This window comes from Anastrepha ludens, chromosome 3 (genome assembly GCF_028408465.1).
Source record: "Anastrepha ludens isolate Willacy chromosome 3, idAnaLude1.1, whole genome shotgun sequence".
NCBI classification, from domain to species: domain Eukaryota; kingdom Metazoa; phylum Arthropoda; class Insecta; order Diptera; family Tephritidae; genus Anastrepha; species Anastrepha ludens.
Genome location: NC_071499.1, coordinates 48,837,657 through 48,862,983, shown reverse-complemented (window position 1 = coordinate 48,862,983; position 25,327 = coordinate 48,837,657). Strand labels below are relative to the sequence as shown.

The following is a 25,327-nucleotide window of genomic DNA, read 5'->3' as shown; positions in this document are numbered from 1 at the left end:
TATCATAGAAATAAGCGCTTTAAATAAGCATTATGAAATGAATTTCACATTAAAAATAAATTGGCATTCGATGTTGTTCGGTTAAGCCAACTAACTGAGTGGCAAAATGTGTGTTGTACAATTGGAATTCCTGGAATTTCTGGGGTTTCATTCAGTGGAGGGAGCAAGCGAGCGCCGGGGCCTAAATATCCAGTTTGCAGCTCTTAATTGTAATTTGTTGGGTTGCTTAGAAGCTTGAAAATGATTGATTTATTATTAAACAGAGATCAAAGGCGCTTACGTTGGCTTGTTAAAATCTATTTCTTCTGTTCACTTGATGCCGTTTTGGCCGGGAAAATGGCATTCACTGCTCTGTCAACTGGCAGTTGAAAGTTGATAGGCTTCTCTGAAAGGACAACTGGAGTGGTCGGCTAATGTTGCAGCTTATGAGTAAATGTATAGCTGTGTTTTTGGTGTATGTGTGAGTGTGAATAACTGAACATGAAAATCGCATGTGTGTGTATGCGCTCAGGCAATTTATAATGCATTTGTCAAACGCACTCGAAGTGCAAGCAGACGCAGCCTCATGACATGTACGAGCAACGATCGCATGACGAATATGAGACCTTATTCTTAGCAAACATCTACGAGTACATTTAATGTGACTGTGTAGGAGCTGCAATGCCATAGATTTGCCCACCCATTTGATGTTTAATGCTAATTTTAACACAATTCCAGATGCGTTTGTGGCAGACATGAAGAAGTGTGTGAAGAGCAGAGAGCTAAAGACTTAAGGCTGAAGGCTGACACCCATTCAGAGATTTTAAAGTTTGTTCAATTATTTAAGTTATTAATTTTATTAAAAATTTATATAATTAAAATATCATATGGCTTCTTAATTAATTAATACATATTTACAAATGTTGTACATTCCTCCATACAAACGATAATGAGCAGTAAAACTACAACTATTGCTAAATACGTCTTCCCATTTACTTAATAGCCTCCCGCAAAGCTGCTAGAGTGTGCGCTGGCTGAGGCGCTGGCATAGGAGCCGGCGGTACTCCACGAGCTGCCATAGCCCCTTTTGCCGCCGCCACCCCCACCACATTTGCCGCTAGCGCAGCCGCCACCACAGCTGCCACTGCCACAGCCGCCTCCAGTACCTCCTCCGCCCGAACCAGGCAGTCCAAATGCATGACTACCGCTGCCTGCTCCTGCGTTCGCTGATGCGCTCGCTCCACTGTGAGCACTTGCTGAGTCTAAGCCAGAGAGTCCAAAGATGATACCGCCATTGCCACCACTGCCACCATAAGGCTTCGAACTACCGCAACTGCCACTCGTACAACCAGTACCACCTGAACCTGGAACTTGTGGCCCTCCTAATTCACCTGACCAGCCAAAACTCGGCGGTCCACCTGGCGTGCCAGGTTCAGCACCACTACTGCCACCACCGCCGCTACCACCAAAACCACCTGAACCACCATGTCCGCCTGAGCCGCCAAAACCACCAGAGCCACCTGGGCCGCCTAAGCCACCAGGTCCACCAGGGCTACCTGGACCTCCTGAGCCACCAGGATAACCTGAACCACCAGGGCTACCAGGGCCGCCCGGATATCCGGGTCCTCCTGGAGCACCAGGGCTGCCTCCACCGTGTCCACCTGAGCCACCAAATCCGCCACTACCACCAAATCCGCCGCTACCACCAAATCCACCGCTACCACCGAATCCGCCACTACCACCAGAGCTCCCGTGTCCTCCAGAGCCTCCAAAGCCGCCGGAACCACCTGAACCACCAGGTCCCCCAGGAAAACCTTGACCACCAGAACTACCAGGGCTACCAGAACCGCCTGGGAATCGAGAACCGTGTCCTCCACTGCCAATTCCGCTAGCGCCACCGTAACCACCTTTACCACCATAGCCACCAGAACCACCATAGCCACCAGAACCGCCAGGACCACCAGAACTACCAGGTGCACCAGGACCACCAGGCCCGCCAGGACTACCAGGCCCGCCAGCACTACCAGCGCCACCAGCAAAACCATGACCACCAGCACCACCAAAACCACCAAAGCCCCCTCCGGGTCCACCTGGATATCCAGAACCGCCCGGGCTGCCGGGTGCGCCAGGTGCTCCACCACTGCCTCCGTGTCCAACGGATCCTCCAAAACCACCAGATCCTCCAAATCCGCCAGCTCCTCCAAATCCACCAGATCCTCCAAATCCACCAGCTCCTCCAATACCTCCAGTTCCACCGGAACCGCCAAAACCGCCGGGACCACCTAATCCTCCTGGACTACCAGGCGAGCCAGGTCGTCCACAACTTCCGCTCTGACAGCCTCCACTTTGTCCACCAGGAGATTGTACAGGCGGTAGATAAATAGAGCTCGGCGGTGAAATGGGTTTTCCAGCACCACCACCATTGCCACAGGATGGGCCACTACAGCCACTGCCGCCACCGCCACTGCCATAACCGCCACTGTTTGGCCTACCGCATCTACCGCTAGCACAGCCTGAACCGAAACCACCAAATCCACCGGCTCCAGCACCACCACCCGCTCCAGCGCCACCACCTGCTCCAGCGCCACCTCCTGCTCCAGCGCCACCACCTGCTCCACCACCACCACCGCCGCCACCAGCACCGCCACCTCCACCAGCGCCGCCTCCACCTCCACCAACTCCACCGCCACCAGCACCTGCACCTCCACCGCCAAGTGCACCAATAACACCGCCATGTAGTTTTCCTAAGCCATTGAGCAAACCACCTATTAATCCGCTGCCCTCTCTGTTAATTGATATTGTTAGGCCGCCGGGGCTTCCCGCACCTTTACCTGTCAAAAATGGATTGCTACCAACGCCGCTGGAAGCGCCACCGCCACCAATTGTGTTATCACTCGCCCAGCTACCACCGTGAGCACCAGCACCAGCTGAGGCAAAACTGCTTGCACTTGCGGAGGCGGAACTACTTGCGCCTGCACCACCGCCACCACCTCCGCCGCCGCCATAACCGCCACCACCGCCGTAATGGCCATACCCGCTGGACGCATCTGCAAATATCAAGCGAACATTCAGCACTTTGCCCCTCGAGAGTATTGCAGACAAACCGCATTTTTATTTGAGTACTCACCAATGCAGCAGAAGACTATAAAAATAAACGCGGTTAACGTCCGCGGCCGTGCGCAACGCGTGCGCTTAGATTGATGCAGCATTTCGAAGTCTCTAAGTAAATTCGTATCCGCGTTTACTACGGTGGCTAAGTTGCAATTGTGCCAGTTGAGTATTTGCAATTTTATTTTATAGCCGAACTGCTGTGGCTGGCGAGACCAGTGCAACAACGCTTTGGCGCTGCCGCAGTGAAACGAAGATGTGCATAGTGAATCGAAGCTGCAGCAGCAGAATTTTCGAAATAGAATAAAAATAGAATTTACGTGCATTTGCATAGAAAGATGGGAAAATCCAAATGCCAATAAGTACAATAATTTTATTTTATTCCATTTTATTTTATTTTTCTCTTTTTACTGGAAAATGCAAAGCAAGCAAATTTAAAAGAAAGACCAAATGAAATTGTTAAAACAGAGGAGCGTACTGAGATAGTGAATAAAGTAGAATTGTCAATAACAAACAAACAGACAAAAATATGCCAATGGCGCGCTAATTGATGGAGCGGGACGGTGCAAATGTGCCGCCTTGTACAGCGCTCGTGCTGCTGCCCCACAATTAAGTGACATTGGCGACGTGGGCAGGGTAGTGGGCAGGGGGGAGTGGAGTGAAACGCGCTGTGGTGCGCATTGATTGTTGATTTGCAGTGGTGTTCGAATCGGTGAAAATCAGCGCAGTGCAATCGATTGCTGCAAATACACATACATACATACGTACACAAATACCCAGCAAACAATTGGAGTCATAAATAATGATTCCTCGATACCTGTACTTGTACAACATTTTTTTTTATGCACTGTTTGCTACCATTTATCACAAATTCGTTCCATCATGCCAAATTTGGCCATGTAAGTTTCAATTTGCTGTTATTCTTTCGTGTTCATTTCAGCCCTAAGTTAGGTCAAAAACTGAGAGTGAAGGATATATGCTCGACGTACTCAGCATAGGCAAACGCGCGCCTGTCCTGGCAAGCTCGTCAACTCCATCTTTTCCCTCTAATCCCTGGTGCCCTCGTACCTAGTAAATTGTGTCCTATTTAATCTGGCAGATATTGTCTATCTTGGATCTATAGTCTTGCATGCATTCCGAGCTAGTCATTGCAGCCATTATTGCACTGTTTGTATGAGGGTCGAGGGGAATAAATTCCGTCGCGAATTCAACTGCTTTGGCTGCAGCGTAGATCTTAGCTTGAAATGTGCTTCAATGATTAGGAAGTCTGAAAGACTTTTGGATACCAAACTGCCGGCAGAAGACAGCCGCTCTTACTCCATCCGTCATTTTAGATCCATCTGTAAAAAAAGTGTATGCATGGTAATCCTAAACCCCTCTGACAGCCATCCTGTTCTATTACTCTCTCCTCTTGCCAAAGTTTACTTTTGAAATAAGGCGGTCTGACCTTCCGTTTATGTCCTGCATGTTACTGTGACCAAAAATCCTTTGCGAGAATTGTCCAATCATCGTCAGTCTTAGTGCAGATCTTTGGGATGAGTTTCTTTCTACTAATTTCATTGTATACCAGTCGAGAAGTCTTTCTATTGCCACTGTTGAAGTTGTGCTCCGGTTACATCTTTCCTGCCATACTCTGCACGCTCTCCAATCTTTTAACGTACGTCAATTTATCACACGTCGTCCACCATACCAGCGAGCCATAGAGCATTATTGGTCTAATGACCGCCTGGTATATTCAATGTGCGAGTCGAGCAGTTAAGCTCCAAGTCTGACCGAGCATTTTCCTGCATGCTTATAAGGCATTAGAAGCATTCTTGGCTCTTCCTTCCACTTAAATCTCCATGACAGTTTACTATCTACAATAACCCATAAGCAGTCAGTCGATGTTCTAAGTGTTAATTCAACTCCTCCAAGCATCGGTGGTGACCAGTTGGGAATCTTTTACTTCGTTGTGAATAGTATTATACTAAGCCCGCCTTATACTCGGAGTGTATGTAGAATTGCGGAAGGAAATCAGCTTCGATGTGAATAATATAATTTGGAGTATAATTTGGAAAATAAAGTTTTTTATAAAGAAATATAGGGTTTTTCAATAAGGGCGGGTAGATGTTGAAATGGAATAAAATGGCGTTTGCTGTGTGGCACGTAGCGCCGTCCTGCTGGAATCACATGTCGTCTAGGTCCATATGGTTCAATATGGGCCATAAGAAATTGGAAGGGCCACCACGTCTACCGAAAAATGGGCGTAATGCGCGCAACGTTTGCGTTAATGAACACTCATTTTGATAATAAAGTTGTATCATTTGAACGTGCTGTTCAATCGTGTAACTTACCATGATGGTTTGGCATAAATAACTGAATAATAAACAAAAGATTTGACAGATGTCACCAAAACAAAATGGCTGCCACAGGGCGCCAAAATCGACCCGCCCCAATTGAAAAACCCTTTATAAATATTCTGGACTGAATCGTATTCGTCGACATCCCAAATTTGCGCTCCATAAAAATGCTCGATCTTGAGGAGCATAATAAACGTTTAGTTTATTTGAAATATAGATTCGAGAGATTCGAGGAGTATTAATATATTTAAGCCAAGTTGCATTGATAGCGGTTTTAGAATCAGCAAGCTTCAGATTTAAGTGCTTCGTATAAGAGAGTTTGTACGTCCAGATATTTGTATCCGTTTACAATCTCGATATACTCGTCACCAAACTTCCAACCATTAGAAAAGGGAAATCTGCTGCACTCTAAGCACTTTGGTCAAATTTACAGTCTGTGTCAGAAAAAAAAGAATCTGTTTTTTCTCTTAACTTGAAGATATATTTCGTTCTGCTTTTTGCTGCTTAATAGTCCCATTCAAGGGCTACGAAGCCAGTGCGAACTCAGGTTAGTGTCGTTCGAAACTTTCCCGTAAACGCAACCAAACCAAAATGAGTGAGAAGTACGCGAAACGTTTCGAGGGGGGATTTTTATTCACGAATTCGAAAGGGCCGGGAATTATCTTATCATGATTAAAAAATCAAAACAGTTTGTTGTGATGTAAAATCAGTGGTATAAGGTGTACACAAATTTTGATGACTTTTCCGGCCACGGCTTGAAGCGAGTGATGACAAAAAAGCAGGATAAAGTGATCGTCCAACTTTTTTAGGGAGACCCTTCTTTCTGACTGCGCCAAGCACGATCAGTTCTTGTTCAAAATAATAGGGAAATAGATGTGAGTATCAACACCATCGATGGCGACTGAGGAGGCGTACATATCCGACCGCCACACATCGTCAAAATCAGTACTCTCAGGAAAACACATTGAGAAACAACAAAACAAGAAAATGGTGTCACAGTATTGGACTCTCCTTCCCAGTCCCCAGGCGCCTATTCCATTGAAAATGTGTGGAGAACTATGAAAACGCATCTTGTCGAAAAGATAGTCCGCGTTTTAAAGCAACTCGTGCGTCAAGTTCGCAAAATCTAGTTCGCTTTGTCGACGAGCTACGCAGAAAAGCTTCAAAGCATGCCAAAAAGATGTCAGACTATAGTCGACAACGATGGAGACTACTCCGCTTATTGAGTAATTGAACATACTTTTATCAAAAAAATAATTTTAAATATGTATATATATTTTACACTTCATGAATAGACTCGGTTCCTTTTTCTGAGACAGATTGTACTTTAAGGCCCCATTGAATGCAATAATCGCGGATTGCATCTATTATATGCTGTAATTCACTCGGGGATTTGGCAAAAAACATTAACAGTTTTATAAGAAGATTAGCCTCTTTAACTCTATCAAGTATGAAATCGTTTAGTTCAATTTAAGTACAGAGAAATCAAAGTTGGACTTAGCAGACAACCTCTCTTATTGGCCTCTAGCATGCATTACAGTTGGTTTTAAACTCTGTTCCATTCAATTTCCAAATGTTTTGCATAAAAACACACAAAAGAAATTTTGCTTATCACTGTGCAGTTAGATTATTTTATTATTGGCACAGAGCCCCATTAGAACTTTAAGATATGATCTTGAATCTGAGCAGATCCCCAGTAAAAATTTCTGGAAAATAGTTTCCTACAACATTTTAGGCCCAGAACAAATTTTCAAATTTGTTTTTTGACTAGTTTCTTGTGGAAAGAGTCAAAACGACAATTTTAGGTGGAGGCAAACGCGTTGAAATGTTTTACGAAAATATTTTAGGAGAAATTCTACTGTATATGTACTAACCTGTAATTTGGTTCAGATATAGACTTTAAGTATTTTTTTTCACTTTTTTGAAAACCAGTAAGACCGGACATGAAAACTTTAGTATTGGGTTGGGGAATAAGTTCGGTGTGTTTATACCGAAGACTTTTAGTTAAGGGGGTAGTATGGTATTTTTTTTTTTTTCATTTTTTTTTTTTTTTTTTTTTTAATATAAATTATTCTATAACATCTTAAGATTATTGTGTGAAAGTTTGAAGTGCATTAGAGTAAAATTGACAAAGACACAAAGGATTAAGTATCTACCTCTCCAACCGGATTTCACGCTGTAAAAATCTTCACAAATCTTTAAACGCGTTTTTCTCACACTTGCCTTTTTTACGGTTTTTTATATCTACAGCACCGATTCTTTTCAAATTTGGTTTTTTTGTTTCTTTACTTTATTCACGAGGTAATGACGTCGAGTTTTTTTTTTTTTTAATTTTGTCATATTTTAAAACAACAAAGTTTTCAAGTTTTTTTTATGAAAAATCGGTGTTTTGACTTCAAAGCGCTTTAAAAAATTAAAAAAAAAAAAAAAATTCGACGTTGTTACCTGCGAAACTTTATTAGCTGATGAAATCAATTTGGTTTTTTGATTTTAGTTGATCCAGTAATGAGTTCTGAGGGACACCGCAATAAAACTTTTTTATGAGACGTCCGCGAAGATTCGCTGCCACCAACTCATTTCTTCATAAAAATCAATGAAAATTTCACACAATATTCTTTAAATATGACTTTATAATGAAGTAATTTTAAAATTTTGAATAAATCAACTGTGTCCACAAAAAAAATTTCAAAAAATATGCTTGTTTTACACCGAATTAACCATACTACCCCCTTAAACAAAAAACAACAATTATATCAATCAGTTAATCAATTATACATTCGTCGTTGCTGTTTACAACCTCTTCCTACCTCTCGACCAATTTGTTGATACCGTTCCGCCAAAAATCGTTTGGTCTGTTGTCAAAGAAGTTGTTGAGGCAGTTTTTAAGCAATTTTTTTTATCGAATGGTTTGATAGAGAGCGGAAAATATGGTAATCGGTCGGTGCAAGGCTCAGAGAATACGACGGATGCTCGGATGCAGAAGGACCTCACATTCGAGCTCTTGGAGTGCGGCTTTGACGACTTGTGCAACATGGGACCTGGTGTTCTCGCGAACGAGTACGGTTTGTCCATGTCGATGAGGTCTTTTCAGTGGAATAGCCTCATTCACGTGGTGTAACTGAGCTACGTAGAGCTCCTTGTTGACCGTGGCATTCTTTTCGAGCATTCCCCAGTGCACCATGCCCTCCCAGTCCCACCAAAGATATATGATGGACTGTTTTGGATGAAGATCCGGCTTGACTCTCGGCCTTGGCGTATCTCCTGGAGCCACCCATTAATTTCTTTGCTTCATGTTGATGTATGGACACCATTTCTCATCTCCCGTGATGATTTGTTACAAAAATCGTTGTTTATGACCGCGTGTTGCCTGATGGGGCGCGAGAAGCTGAGAAGCAATTTGAAGACGACTTTCTTTGGTTTTTCGCTGAGCTCGTGTTGCACCCAGGCTTCCAATTTTTCGGTAAATCCCATTGAGTGAAAGTGATTGGGAATCGTTTTGTGGTCGGAGTTTAATTTTGCCGCCAATTTACGATGCGAGTTTGGTGATCGTACTACTTCAAAAGTAATTTGAGACGTTCTTCAACGAATTCAGAAGGCCTTCCACTACGGGACGTGTCATCGACGTCAAAATCGCCTTTTTTGAACTTTGCTAACCATTTCCGTGCTGACTCGCCTATGACACCTTCTCTATACATGCCGCAAATCCATACCCGTCCCGGGCTGTTTCAGCACCTTTTTGACCTCGATGAGGAGGAAAGAAGATAAGGTGTCGATAATGTTGATTTTTGCTTTCTGGGTATTCCATTTCTAAGCCTCAAAACTAATAAAAAATAAAATAACTCAAAAACACAATTAACTCAGGTTTGTGGAGCAGAAAGAGTTCTATCGAATAAATACTTAGCCTTTGTCAAACAGCAAACAAATCGTTGTTAAATAAAAGAAAATATAAAATCTCTATGAACTTATTCCCCAACCCAATGGGTTGAAAAAAAAATGCGAGCTAACTTTAGCAAATGAATCGAAGGATCTATTACTGGTATACAGAGGTAGCTACTCTTTCAGAAGAAATTAACATTGTTCAAACTGGTTTGAGTTGCCATAGAATTGTGGAACGATGTACTCAGAGCGGCTTTAATATGCCTGCTGGGAATACAGATGCCAGGGCAAAGGTGCATGCTGAATTGATGAGCGCTGTCAGTCAACGTTTGAATAGCTACTTATCTCTTCATGTACGTACATGCACATACATCATATACACCCTGCTATACATATGTATATACTTACATATATGTTCATCTACTTATGTGTAGGCGTTTGTGAGTGAGCCAAGTAAGAGCGATTGCATGTACTCATATTACAGATTCGTAACATGAATGCATGCAATCGCTCTAACTTTCGCTTTTGTTTTGGGTTTATTTTTTCTTACAGGTCTTAAAGTTGTTCTCTCAGCAGTTGTTGCAGCTACAACTACGTTAATTTATTAAGTATGCGTTATTTAAAAACGATAAATAATACTCAGCTGCGAAATCAAGTTGCAAATGCGAGAATGCCCGTCAACTTAATTGTACCTTTAACTACATTTGCGAGCAACTGACTGCCCCCTAAGGCGCGAAAAGTAATGCATACGTATGTGCTCATACATATAAGCAAATTAATTAATGTAATTTGCAGTCGGACTGTGGTCATCCATCATTTTTAAAAAAAGTCCAGACATAATTAGAATTTTTTTCTGTTCTCAACTTTGACACATCTTGCCCTTACCGGCGTAGGCAAACTCTCTCAGATCTTAAGTGTCTTACTAAAAAGCATTTTTGGTATTGTGGGAAAATGATTCATAACGAATTTTATATCTTTCTTGGAGAAAAAAATTTCTAAGTTTTAACTTCCATCCTTAAGTGTTAAAAGTGTGATAATGGCGTTTTTCGATCATTTTTTTATGGTAGGAAAAAAGGTGTTAGCTAAATAAGGAATCCAATTTCGCTTGATACGAGAATTAATTCCGAGGGATTTCGGGATTACAAGACAAAACTTTTCGTTGTAAGTCATTTTGTACATGAAGTCTAAAAAGGAGGTTGGAAAACAAGAAAATCAATGTTAAGATGTTTGCTTTAAGGTGGGTGATTGTGCCATAGAAGCCGTTAAAATATGGTAAATTTTTGGATATTAGCTGGTCATGTTTACTTCTTTGCCATATAGTTGAAATTTCTGAAAATTGGTATGTAATCGAATAAATTTACTGGCAGGTGCACAAACAGAACAGTCACGCATATGAGTCCATCTCATAGTTCGACGTCCAAAGTAAAGCGCCAGATACCCGGGTATATATCGAGCAGTGCAACACTCGTTCATTGCTCATCTGCTTAAATCAAGGCGCATTCATTACAGGTGGTAGCACTAGAGCAACAACAATGTTTCGTACATTTGGTTGTCAAAGAAAAGTATTGGCAAAGTAGAAACCAAAAACTGAATCCGTCTTGTTTCATTCGATGCTGACAGCCACATGGACACGGCGAAAGAAAAAATAACAAATCAGCTGATTTACCGATACTACCTTTAATAGATTCGCCTTGGCTTAGATATCTGTTCGAAACTTTTGAACAATTGTTAAGAAATTGTCAATTTTATTTATCAGCTATTCTTTAGTTTTCCAATGAAAATCAAAGAAAAAAGTCTGACAAAACACCAGGAGCATCAAACAGGTGAGCGAGTGCTCGTTGCTTATTTGCCTGGGCTGTTCGAAAATATGCGATTAAAATCGAGAGCTCCAGTATAAAGTGTACTATATGGGGAAAAAGAAATCCATTATTTTTATTTTTTATTTTGCGCAAATTGCTTAAAAAATTTGTATGGTTGTGGTTCATACCGACATACCCTCGTTTCAACTACGGTCAATATTCAATCGAAATTTTAAAAATTTTTTACTACTTCCCAGTCTGCGCTGCTTGTCTCATATAAAGTATATAGCACAAAATTTTCAAATATGATTCAGTGTAAACGCCACATAAAATCAGAATCTCATCGTTTAATAATCATATATTTGATGAGTAGAATGTATGAAGTACATTTCTGATTTCTTTTCAATTTGAAATATTCAAACCAAATCATATTTTCAGTATGTAACTTCCAAGATCTTTACAATGATAAATGAACTATCATCAGGCCGATTGGACGTCTGAATAAAAAGTTTCACTACTGAATGCGCTCGACCGTAAATCGTTCAGACGTACGACCGCGCTCTGTGATGGATAAGAAGTGGATTGTCTCCTAATTTCTTTTCTGCAATTTCTTTCAAGTTAACCATCAAGAATTCCCCCAGCATTCTATGCCATAGAGCACCCAATTTTGGGCACTCGCACAGTGAAAGACTGTTACCTTAGATTATTCTTGCTTGCAGCTTCTACATCTATTCCAACTTCCTGGCATGGTCTGCCAAAGGCTAGTGGCCGGTTATTGTTGACGTAATTCTAAATATATGTCTGATTGTAGCTTTCTTAACACCTCGTCAGTTCTGAATTTGTTGAAATTGAGCCACGTTTGTTTAGTTATTTTGCAGGTATTCGTGTTAGTCCATTTGTCAACGGCCTGCTTCTGGTGTCTATAGCGAGAAGATCCCTCTTTTGCGCACGCCTTGGGGACAGTCTCTTTCTACCGCTTGGGATTCGTTATAAGACGCCCCCTCTCTGACCAATTCATCAGCTTTCTCATTTCTTCCTATGGCCAACTAACTCAGATAACAGTGATGTCTGTCGTGCGCGCTAAAGCAATCAGTTCTTCTTTATATTGTCTCACAATTTTTGAATTGATTATAGGTGACTTTAAAGATAAGATGGCTGCTTGACTATCTGAAAAAAGAGATGGTTGTAGCGGATTGTTTATAATTATCCTGCAAGCTTCCCGTATCTCGAGATCTTCTGCTTGAAAAATACTATTCCAATTCCCCAGGCGAAAAGGCTTGGGAGAAGACTTTCGGTAGAAAGGCGTACTTCATAAAAAGATTTTTCACTCTAACTAGACATTTATCTATACCTTTATACGACAGGTATATATCGTTCATAGTATCTTCAAATGGTTCAGATGTGGACATTGATTTTCAGGAGGTTATTCACGAATCGACCATTCATAGCTTTTGCAAAGCTTACAAAAATGTCCAGATAATGGTAGTAAAGGGTTTGTGCCTAGGTGAGGCCTCTTTTAAATCTTCATTAAAAGCGGCGTGCCATGAAAAGTTCTAACCTCAGCGCTAAGCTGTATTCCAACGAAATTGTCGAAGTGTTCACATTAGCACTTCTTTACCTGTTACACTTATTTTATCCCAAATATGTATGTATATTCCTAACCCTGATTGCCAGAGATATTTCCAGTCAAGGTAGTGAATGCTAAAAGAAATTTGATAGCCGCGTTTCTAATGGTTACACAAATGTTTTATTTAAAAAAAATTTAAAAGTCTAATGCTCAACCAGTCCAATGCTAAAATAAGCGCAGATTTTCAGCTAAAGTTTTGGATTTTTTTAATGTACATTCCTAACCACTATACAGTCGATTATGATCGGTAATTTGTGGACACTTTAATGTAATCTCTAACTAACGACCTAATGTTCTCTCTACCAACGTATAACCAAAATTTTCAAATTTTCACAACAACCTTCATTGCTCCACAGTCTATTACCGCTTTTAGTTTCTCACCTAATACTTAAAAATTTAACGACCTTTTAATCCCACAGTTCATGGTTAAGGTCTCATAAATATGTTCATCTATCTTCCGCTTACCAGCTCGTGGGCGATCGTATCGCCTTCGATTCCTCAGTGGCAAGGTAACCATAAGAGTAGTACTTGACAAGCTTGAAGACGGTTTTCATGATTTATTGGCTATGTGAAAAAACTTAATATTATATAAATGTGCCTTTCAAACCTTTATTTAGTCTTAAACTGGAGCAGCCTGAAGAGTGGAGAATTTGTCTATTGACATGGCGAGTTGGGGGTGAGTGGGCCCGTTGTTCAGTACTGGGGTTCACTTAAAATATTATTAGACTTTTCCATTTGGAAAAAGTCAGCTCGATTTCATTTCCATTTAGGCGAACAAAATATCACTAAACTCGGTTCCGTGAATGTTATGAACTGATAGATAATTAAATTGCACGGCGTGATAATACCTTCAGTTTCTTATCAGATTTTGTGCACTCAAGCCAAGTCGCCAACGTAAATGTGACTTCAAAGCACGCTTTCCAAATCACATTTTTTGTACGTACTCGTATGTTGTTGTACGTGTATGTTTACTTATAACAAAGAATAGGCAGATAAGCGAGTGCCTAATCGAGCAATCCATTCCCCGCACCTTGCTGAAAGGTGGGCACGCCCCGGTGTTGTAAAAGGTTATCGAATTACAGTTTAAATTTCGCTGTGCTTCTAAATTATATACTGCAATATATTAGTATTTATTAGTTGCAATAAATTTTTTGCAATGTTTGCACAATATAGTCGTGTAAAACATTCATTTTTTGGTATATACATACATATGTACATACGCTTGTGCTCACATAATTAAGTCACTTAAGCTTTTTGCAATATTCTCACAACTTTTCATGCTAAGTATGTTGTTTTGTTAATTTTAATGAAATTGCAGTTTATTTTATAACAAAATTTGTGTGAGTTTATGTTCTTAATTTGGTATATAATTCAGAAAAATTTAACAACTTTCAAACAATTTCCATCAAAATTTTCAACTTTTTATTCAGAATTTTCAGAAAAGTTTAGGGTATGCAGTTTCATAGCTCATTCAACTTTTTTATTTAAAAGAGACGGCTTGAATTCGCTAAAAATAGCGTTGATTTTTGACAATTTTTTTACATGCAACATCGCCACAAAAAAAAAATTCTCAAAAATCAGCGCTATGTTTAAGCCACTCGAAATTTATCAAAATTCAATGGGTCATAAATCTAAAGACTCGAAATTTTTCCAAAATTGTGAATTTTTTAACTGTGTAAGCCACCCGAAATTTGCCAAAGTACAAAGATTTAATTCTTTATAAAACTAAAGAGCCGAAGTTTTTCTAATAGTCCTGACGTTTTGATGAAAATTTGGAGAACTTTTTTTTTAATTATTTAAGACAATGAAAATTTACGAAATTAAAAAAAAATTCAATACATCATAAAACTAAACACCCTACATTTTTCTAAAAAAATGTGAAATTTTGATTCACATATTTTTTTTTTGTAATTTTTTAAGCGACTCAAAATGTACCAAATTACCAAAATTCAATTATTCATAAAACTGAGGACCCGACGTTTTTCTAATACTCCGGACATTTTGATTTTTAAGCCACTCAAAATTTACCAAAATAAAAAAATTCAATACGTCATAAAACTAAACACTTGAAATTTTTCTAAAAATTCTGATTTAAAATTGTAAAATTTTGATGTAAATTTGTTGAATTTTTTTTTTAATATTTTAAGCTACTCGAAATTTGCCAAAATTCAATTGGTCATAAAAATAAGGACTCGAAATTTTTATAAAAATTCTGTTTAAAAATTGTAATATTTTGATGAAAATTTGTTGAATTTTTTTTAATTTTTTAAGCCACCCGAAATTTATCTGAATAAAATAAAAATCAAATTTCGAAATCGAAATTTTACTAAAAATTCTGCTCAAAAAATTTTGAAATTTTGATGTTAATTTGTTGAATTTTTTTTTTAATTTTCTAAGCTGCTCGAAATTTGCCCAAATAAAAAAAACAATAGGTCATACAACTAAACACTCGACATTTTTCTAAAAATTCTGTTTAAAAAATGGCGAAATTTTGATACAAATTAAAAAAAAAAAATTTTTAATTTTTTAAGCAGCTAAAAATTTATCAAAATGCCACAATTGAATTGCTCATAAAACTAAGGACTCGAAATTTTTATACAAATTCTGTTTAAAAATTGTAAAATATTGAAGAAAATTTATTGAATTTTTTTTTTTAATTTTTTAAGCCACTCGAAATTTATCAGAATAAAATAAAAATCAATTCGTTATAAAACCAGAGATTCGAAATTTTACTAAAAATTCTGCTTAAAAAATTTTGAAATTTTGATGTTAATTTGTTGAATTTTTTTTTTTAATTTTCTAAGCTACTCGAAATTTGCCCAAATAAAAAAACCAATAGGTCATACAACTAAACACTCAACATTTTTCTAAAAGTTCAATTCCTTATAGAACAAAAGAGTAGAAATTTTTCTAAAAATTCTGCTTAAAAAATTATAAAATTTTGATGTAAATTTGTTGAATTTTTTTTTAATTTCTTAAGCCACTCGAAATTTACCAAAATACAAAAGTTCAGTGGGATATAAAACTAAAGACTCGAATTTTTGCAAAAAATTTTGATTAAAAATTCAAAAATTTCGATGTAAATTTGTTAAATTTTTTTTCTTAATTTTTTAAGCCACCCGAAATTTAGCAAAATACCAAAATTTAATTCGTTATAAAACTCAAAACCAGAAACTTTTCTAAAAATTCTGATTAAAATTGAATTAAAATTACCAAAATTCAATAGGTCATAAAACTTAAAACTCGAAATTTAAAAAAAACAGTTCTGACCAAAAATTGTGAAATGTTGATGAAAATTTGCTGAATTTTCCTCTTAATTTGTTCAAATTTAGAAACTTAAATTTACATGGTTGGTATCATAGTGTAATTGTACAAAGTGTACCAATCAGTTTGTTGTCTCCTTATTTTCATTTTTGATTTAAGCCCATTATAGCTCCAGACGCTGAGTTGTTACACTTTTTTCAATATACAGTCTGTGTAATGGAAGCGTGAACGGTAAAATTCAAACTTAGAGTTCCGATATAAAAATAATAAAAAAAGTCGCAGACGTTCACAAACAAATAAGTGCAATGGTATTCCGGAATTAAAAACAGTGAAGACCCAAACAGTGACGAGACCCAAAAAAGAAAATACCTCTCCACAGCAAGGCCACACTGTCATTGCCTTGTTGGTGACAAAACCGGACTTATCTTTGGGTAAAGTTGAGGCAGTTTTAAGGAAAAGGAGTGCTAATGTATCCAAAGACACGATTCGAGAACGTTTACGTGCAGAAGATATCAAATACGGGAGCCCATTGCATGGGCTAAGGCAAATTTAGAACGGAATTGAGCCAACATAATAATAACAGATAGTTCCTACCTCTGGGCGAGTAGTTGCATAAGTCAGTTCTGGTGTGCTGCTGATAATCGACCATTTCAACGAACTGTTAAGTATCTCGTTAAGGTTCATGTTTGGCGTTCGCTTTTCCGAAAAAGGATTTAGCCGATTATTTGTGTTTACCGGCAATTCGAATGCAATTTTGATGAATGAAATTTACCAAAAAGCACTATTACGGAATGTTAATATGGCGAAGATGTTTGTGCAAGGGAAGTACTCAGAGTCGTTTCCCATAACATCGGGAGTTAAACAGGGAGCCGCTCTATAAACATTGGTATTCAACCTAGTCCAACACGCAGCATTAACTGAAATAAATCCGTTCCAGCTTTGTGCATATGCAGATTATACAGTATTTTGTCGAAAGGCAGAAGTGAATTAAAGAGTGCGTTTATAAAACTAGAAAAAATAATGGGCTAAAACTTGACACAGACAAAGCGAAGTTTATGGTGCTATCCAGCTCCGGTTTAAGATATGCTGACTTGCTGATCGAAGACTATGCATTTGGGAGTGTGTAAGAATTTACCTATCTGGGTATCAAAATATCAGTCAATAAGGATAAGTCATTGCCAATAAATGATAGGGTTTTAACAGCAAATAAGTCTTATGTTTCTAATTTAAAGCTACTTAAGTTTTTTTTTTTTTTAAGTTTTGTTGATGAACCATATTTTTATAAAAAATGAACGAAAAATATTTAGCTCAAAAACTATTGCGAATATCGTAAAAAATTGAAGTCACTTAATTATGTGAGCGCAAGTGTACATGGAACGGAAATATGCATGCATTAATACCCAAGCGTATGGCTAACTCAGTGATACTCCTACTAATATTTTTTTACTACCAATACATACATACTCGTATGTCTGTTTGTAAAAGCAACATTCGCGTAACGTGGAATTTCACTACCGGAAACTTGTTGCTCATTGAGGGAATTTGCTGAGTTGCTTATTTAAATTAAGACATCACATTTTAAATAATTAAAAATTTTACATTTTGGGTTTTTCGAAAACTTTGGATTTTTACTTTACGTACATTGTTGTGGAAATAAAAATATGGGAGAGAGTGCTTTTGAATAAATGGTGAATTGATTAAGCGAAACGCAGTATTTCAGGCTGTGGAGAACGTCATGGGAGGAAAGTCCCGTGGAATTGGCGTCGCAATTTTCTAGCGGATGTGGGTTTTATTCAATTCGAAGTCCAAGTTGACGTCTACGTTTCACTGTAGGCATGTTTGGAAATATAATATTGCAGCTTCAGGAAATCCACTGTTTTGGAGATGTTTATAAAATTACCTTGTTTTAGCAATTTTTCGCCATGCAGATGTGTTGGCTATAGACAGTTCTTCCCAATAAGTACCAGAATAAAGATAATGAGGCTGATGAGCCCGGGAACGAATGAATGCGCGGGACCCCAAGAAGAAACACGTTATCACTAGCTTCCGAGAACGGAGACGCCAAACCATGCTGCGGTGGCAAAGCCGATCCGATGGGACACTGAACCGAGTGGCAGATGGACGGCGAAACTTATTCCATCAATTGACAAATGGGTCCAAAGAAACTTCGGAGAAGTGAACTACTTCTTAACTCAGTTCCTCTCGGGCCACGGATACTTGCGGGGTTACCTTTACCGTATGGGCAAGGTAAGAGATTCCAAGTGGACTTACTGCGAAGCACCGAGCGATGACGCTGAACACACGTTTTTTAGTTGTGACAGATGGCTCGAGCATTTCCTGCTCTGAGGGTGCAGATTGGCGACATCGCACCGAGCAACATAATCAGCAAAATGCTCGAACGTGGGAACGGCTGAAACGCGGTAAAGAAATACATCGAGAACGTACTACGAAACAAAAAAATTGACCTCGACACAGTGCAACAAAGTGAAGCCGCACAGATAGAGACACAAGAAGACGAGCCAATAGCATGAAAGCTGGCTACAAATATGGTGGACCCAGACGCGGGTGAATAGAATTGGTCCTTTATGGATGCCGTTCTGGGTCATGCCGAAGTAATATAGAAAGCAGTCCCGGGAAGGGTGTCTCCCCCCGAAGGAGAGGAGGGATCGTTTTAGTGGCCACACCACACGACACAGTAGACGATGGTCGCTGTAAGTGCGAAGGCATTTTGAACCCCACCTCATCCACCAAAAAAAAAAAGAAAAAAGGCTAATAAGCCCCAGTTGGTATTTGCAAAAACGTTTCTCCAACAAAGGCTTCCGATATACTTGCCCACAGAAGAACAGAAGACAGGTAGACATATTGACCCTTTTGACGCTTCTAACCAAGATTTCTGGGAAGCTCAATTAGAAGTTCTTAGCTCAAAGGCTTTCTTGTTCAAACTGCACTCGTGTTTTTATTGTTTGCATATTTTAGTATTTTTTTCAACAATTTAAAAAAAAAAATATTTAAATAAGCTTTTATAGTCAAAAAAAGTTAGCAGATTATTTGTTAAACTGAATTTTTTGTCCACGCCTTTACTTAAATTAAGTTAAAAGCCTGTATAATACAAGAAAGAGTCTGAAAATATATATTTTTTTAAGATTGCTGTTGTTGTTGTTGCTGTTGAAGTGATTGCGTATTTCTACTTATTTACTTACTTAAATGACCGTAACAACCCCTTACCGAGTTACAGCCTCCCAAATAATTTCTCGCGAGGTGTCTCTATTTTCAGCACACCTTTTCCAGTTTCTTAAGCCAAGAGAAGCCAGAGGTTATCTTCAATTTGGTTCCTCCACCGGTCATGAGGACGTCGGCTTTGCCGTCGACCGGAATTACTGTTTCAAACACCTTCCTCGCCGAAGCACTTTCTTCCATACAGACTCCATGACCCAGCCCCCTGAGTCGCTGCAGGGTGTCTCGTTTGACTATGTCAATATATCCGGAAAACTCACAATTTGTGGTTCATTCGAATGCGGTAACTGTCATTTATGATATGCGATCAGCACCAAAAATCTTGCGAAATACTTTTTTTTCGAAGACTGCAAGAGCGGTTGCGTCTGATTGTTTGACTGTCCAGGCTTCAGCGCCATACTGAAATAATCCTAATTTTGTGGCGGTTGGTGCCGTTTTATTATCGCTGTTCTCGTGTGATGTCTTAGTGTTGTTTTTTTTTAGGCATGCCTGATTTAGTGAGCCTCTCTCAGAGAAAGGAAAGTGTAAGCCTTTATCAAGTGGGCCGTCTCATATCAAAGAAAGGAACAGCGGAAAACCTGCAGAAGATCTGCCAAGAGAAGGACCATAAGTACTTCTAGTCTGATCCTATCATTTATTAAAAAGAGGAGAGCGGAAGAATTGCCATGAGAAGGCCCAAAAGTACTTCTAGAAGAGGTTTCATGTCTTATTCAACTGGGGCGTAATATCGAACTTATGATGTATGTATGATATTTGTCCAAATAACGTAACTGAGGTGTTTTTACTACTACTCCTTTGTTAGCGGGTTCGATGCTCACTGTGGAAGGTGAAATGATGAAAATTGCTTTTCAATGACAATGACAAATCTTCCAAATAATGTTTGCCTTAAAAAAAGGTCTCATAAGAATCATTTGATTTTCCGAGGTGATATAAAATTTAAGATCCTTTATTTTTTGCTCTCGGAGGTCTCTTCCATTGTAGGACTGAAAAAAGGCCTTTTGATGGTACTGAAAGTTGGTAGTTATAGCGTTTTTTGGTCCAACGTCATAGCTGGTTTTAAGCTAGCGACTGAGTAGTTCGATATATCATATTTCCAGCTTGACACCTGCATTCCTCTAGCAGAACTAAAATTGTTAGGTATTTCAAGATTTAATCTTTTATATGGCCACAGTATCAATTCTAAGCTAATCATTCTGTGTTTTCGTATTTTTTTAAAAATGAGCAAACTGTTGAAACCCACTTTTTTAAATAATTATCTGGGAAGAAATTTTTGTGTGTGAAACATACGGGGGTTGAGCTATTACCACTTGTACTTCGTCTTAGGTAATAATGGGAACTTGGCTGCATCTCGGCTGGCAACTCGAGATCCTTGTGCTCATGCAGCTCTGACTCTCTCTCTCTGTCTCGCTCTCTCTCTCTTCTTTATTTATATTCATTTTCTGCATGGGAGCTGATGTATATACCAAAACGACTTCACGCGCCTGTATTTGAATTCCCAGGGTTGAGCATAGTGCACCAAATAATTAATGAAATAAGCGGATTTAGGGAATTGAAGATTTAGTGATAATGAAATCCTTATTTTAACTTCTACTAAAAAAATTAGTGGTAGTGCAAAATGCGGAACTCTGGGAATAGCTCTAGCAACAGGCTGTTAACTGTAGTTGCTGTTGAAGTATTTTTCATGAGCTTTTTGAGAATGGCGTTGAAGTGACAAGCCTGGATAGGATATAAATCCGGGTTGTTCCGGTAACAAAGAATCGACTTTATGTGGGCTTCACTAGCTTTGTTGGGCCTTAGCCGCGCCTTTGCTACTACTTCTAACGGGTGATTTTTTAGCTATTATCTTTTTAAACAGTTGGTTTAAACAGCTGATGCACGTTTCGTGTTCAGTTTCACTGTCAAATATCTTCAGTTTGGTCTATAATTTAACCATGAATCGTCTTACAAACGAACAACGCTTGCAAATCATTGATTTTTATTATAAAAATCCGTGTTCTGTTAAGAAAGTTTATCGCGCGCTTCTTCCATTTTATGGCCAGTTTAATCGACCCACTGAAGCGGCTATTCAATAGCTCGGATTACTAAATTTAGAACCAAATTTACATTCTTAGACATCAAACCACCAACACGCTGTATCGGGCAGTGTTAATGAGGACCATCAATTATCGATTCGTCGCCGTTCGCAGCAATTGGGCCTGTGTTACTCAACAACGTGGAAAATTATGCGAAGGGATTTAGGTGTGAAGCCTTTCAAAATACAGCTGGTGCAAGAGTTTAAGCCGAACGACCTAAAGCAAGGCAGAATTTTTGGTGAATGGGCTCTTGGAAAGTTGGCCGAAGATCCACTTTTTCATTGAAAAAATGTGTTCAGCGACGAAGCTCATTTTTGGATGAATGGGTACGTAAATAACCAGCATTGTCGATTTTCGAGTGAAGATCAGCCAGAAGAATTGCAAAAGCTATCAATGTATCCAGAAAAGGTCACAGTTTGGTGCGGTTTATGGGCTGGAGGTATCATTGGACCGTACTTCTTCAAAGATGCTGCGAATAGTAACGTAACTGTGAATGATGAGCGCTACCGTGAAATGATCTCCAACCTTTTTTTTGCCCAAAATGCAAGAGCTTGACTTGCATGACATGTGGTTTCAGCAAGACGGTGCCACATGCCACACAGCTCGCGTAACAATGGACTTGTTGAGAGGCGAGTTCGGTGAACATTTTATATTACCTGTCAATTGGCCACCCAGATCGTGCGATATAACGCCTTTAGATTATTTTTTGTGGGGCTATGTTAAAGCTCATGTCTATTCAGACAAGTCTGCTTGAATTAACGCATTGGAAGACAACATTAAAGCATTTATATGTGAGATACCGGCCGAAACATTGGAAAGAGTATGCCAAAATTGGACTAAGCGGATGGACCATTTGAAGCGCAGTCGCAGTCAACATTTGCTTGAAATAATCTTCAAACATTAAATTATATGGACTGTACTATCGATTTAAGTTTCTGTAATTTAATATGCGACAGATTTGAAAGTTTAAACGCGGATAAATGTGATTAATAATAATATTTGACATTTTAGTAGCCAATTGTAATGATTTATGATCATAATTTTTTTTTTTCATTGCTAATTATTGATTACCTAATGTCATGCATTTCATGCATTTATCTGATTTTTACGTGTGTGTTTTGAAAAACTTTCCTATAACTCTCAAAAAATCACCCAATATATAGCGTATTCCGATTCGTTTCACAATTCTTATAGAAATACACCGCAATTCTGATAAATTCTGTAAGCCGCAAAACTTTCTAATAGAATTTTCGGACGCTTTTATCATCGACAAAACCTTAAACACTTTGCTTTCAAATATTTTTCTCTATTTTTTTTCTTCGATAAATATGTCTCCTTTAATTTCTCAAGCCCAGAAGAGACTCGTTGTGTCCATTAGTAGAGACGCTCTATAGATAGCATCTTTTCGTTCTACCGCAGTATTTAATTAATCATTGCATAATTTCTTTGAGCTCGAAATTTCTTCTTCGGCGACAGTACGCCGGCATCCATAAAATAATAAATAAATAATTGGCGCGGACATTTCTGTTAGAATTCTTTCTCGTTTTTGTGGCGTGCGTCCCGATATTGTTCCACAAACGGAATCGCTGCGTCAATGCTCGTACTGGTACCCATTAGTATTAGGAAGTAATACAGAGGCCTGAATATTCATAGCTGAAGTCAGACTAATTTTCTTGCCTTGTGGCCAAGAACCAGGGATTTTATGTTAACCGGGAATTTATGTCCACAAAGGACTGGTTTTCCAGGCATTAGCGGCGTCATGAGTACGACGTCAATATCGACACTAAATACCTTGTTGGATCTGCTCTCTTTGGTCTTAGCGATGTAAGAGTAGGCAATGAACACGATGTGTTGACTTCATGGACTGTTGGACAGAGAGTTGTTTAATAGGTTGTCAAAGCAATACCTTTAGTTTCGGCACCTAGTGAAAAACTTTTACCTGAAGACTATTTTTTGAAGAGAAAATATCGTTAGCATTGCTACATTGCATTGAAGAGAGAATATCGTTAACATTGCACAAGTGAAATTCGGAAAGAACTTTTTACCCCAATACTTGAAATGGCACTGGAGTGGCATGTCATTTGGACAATGACTTTCGAGGTTTTACTGCTTTAGTATGATGGCAGTAGTCTTTCTATGGGAGGTCTTTGCAATGCTTAAAGTAGAAGACTGGGTAATTAATAAAAGGTGGCGAGGAATTAAAATCAGGGTCTATAGTGACAGCCAAGTTGCTTAGAAACCACTCCCACCTCTTCAAAAATAGTTCAGAAATGTAAATTGAGGCTAAACTCCGTTGCAAGATGGAATGGGTTTGAACTTATCTGGGTACTAGAAAATGTGATGTTAAAGGCAACGAAATGGCTGATGAATTGGCGAACTGAACGATTCCTTTGGAGCGTACAGTTCTGGAGCCCAGCATAGCCAGCAGAGTCAGCCACATTAAAGTTTTCATTAAAAAATCATATGATTGCCTGAGCTCTTGGAAAATATCCGTGTATCCCCAACTCCATTCCATTCAATTCCACTAGAAAAAGCCGCCACGTGTAAATTACCTAAATCGATCTAACTTAATTCCGAGATTTATTATTAGTTTGAGTCGATTTCTATTTAATTTTAACGAAAGTTGATAAAAAGCGAAAATAAGCTACTAAATATCTAGTTACCTATTTTTTATTGAGTTTTTTCGTTGCTTTATATAAACAATTTTTTCATTCCTATTTCCCCTGTGTTGGTTAATGTAAAATTTGTATATTCTCCTGCGGAATTCGAGAATGCATTAAGTAATATTTCCGATTCAGCATTAAATTAATTACAAAGCATTCCATAAGTATAATAATTACGCCGACAATTACCCGTTTCTGCAATTTAATTGTATGTAAATATATTTTTTTAATTGCCCCTTTGGAGTTGAGTTCTGTAATTTAATATGCAACAGATTTGAAAGTTTAAAGGCGGATAAATGTGATTAAAAATAATATTTGACATTTTAGTAGCCAATTTTAATGATTTATTATTGTAATTTTTTTTTCTTATTACTCATTATTGACTACCTAATGCCATGCAGGGCTTACGAAATAGCTCTTCCTGTCTGTGATTTTTTTTAAATAAAATAAGTAAGGAAATGAGAAATATAAATAAGTTTATTATATACTAGCAACCCGCCCTGCTTCGCACGGGTATAAAATATATACCCTATGTCACTCACTGAAAAAATGATTAAAATCGATCCAGTAGTTTTGGCTTATTCATTACTGCCCGTGGCCCGCCCGCGTTAAATTTGAAGTAAAACAATTCCCCTTTCTTTATAGCATGAAGATTTCCTGCTATCTTTGGGATATCTAAATTCATACCCTACATTTTTGCATATTAACTTTTTGCATTTTTACTTATGTATATTATTTATTTTATTTTTACAACAATTACTATATTACAGAATGTCTTTATTTACAACGTTCATAGCCTTCTTGTCATTAGACAATACAAACATGTTTTCTCTAGAGGTTACTCTTGAAAGAGCGACATACAGTTGGCCATGTGAAAAACAGTCAACACTCAAATCTAAGCCTGCAACGTTGAAGGTTTGACCCTGAGATTTATTAATGGTCATTGCAAAAGATGTCTTTACCGGAAATTGTAAGCGTTTAAATTGGAATGGTAGATCCGATGGTATCAGAGGGATTCGGGGAATCAATACATCTTCTCCGGTACCACATCCTGTGAGTATTGTGCACTCTATTATGAAAGTTTTCAGTGATTTTACCAGCAAACGCGTGCCATTGCAAAGTTTAGGTGGACTTAGGTTTCTTAATAAAATAACAGGACAACCTATTTTCAGCTCCATTTTGTGAGGAGGGAGTCCAGACGGTTTCAAAGAATTTAGAAATTCTGTAGGAAATTGAACAGCTTCTTCCAAATCGAGAACATTATCGACCGAGTAGTACATTTTCGTCGGCGGATAAATCTTTGAAATAATCAAGTTATTTACTTTATCTACTTGTTCGTTAGTTGGTGACAGAATAGCTCTTTCTT

At 38.5% G+C, this 25,327-nt stretch overlaps 1 protein-coding gene across 1 annotated transcript; it reads right to left on the bottom strand.

The window, feature by feature from the left end:
• Positions 1-832: 832 nt before the first annotated feature.
• On the bottom strand, positions 833-13,282 carry LOC128857487 (loricrin-like). The gene is made up of 3 exons (XM_054093241.1): positions 13,194-13,282; positions 3,107-3,363; positions 833-3,026 (listed from the first exon to the last, which is right to left on the bottom strand). The coding sequence occupies exons 1-3, from the start codon at positions 13,280-13,282 to the stop codon at positions 976-978; spliced, it is 2,397 nt and encodes a 798-aa protein (XP_053949216.1). The 3' UTR covers positions 833-975.
• Positions 13,283-25,327: the final 12,045 nt, after the last annotated feature.

What these genes read in the sequence shown, in the direction of transcription:
- LOC128857487 (XM_054093241.1), bottom strand. Translation starts at nt 13,282, where the DNA reads ATGAAAACCGTCTTCAAGCTTGTCAAGTACTACTCTTATGGTTACCTT. An exon ending in ATACGATCGCCCACGAGCTG is followed by an intron (nt 3,364 to 13,193) that starts GTAAGCGGAAGA and finishes CTGCTGCTGCAG; the next exon opens with CTTCGATTCACTATGCACAT. An exon ending in TATAGTCTTCTGCTGCATTG is followed by an intron (nt 3,027 to 3,106) that starts GTGAGTACTCAA and finishes TGATATTTGCAG; the next exon opens with ATGCGTCCAGCGGGTATGGC.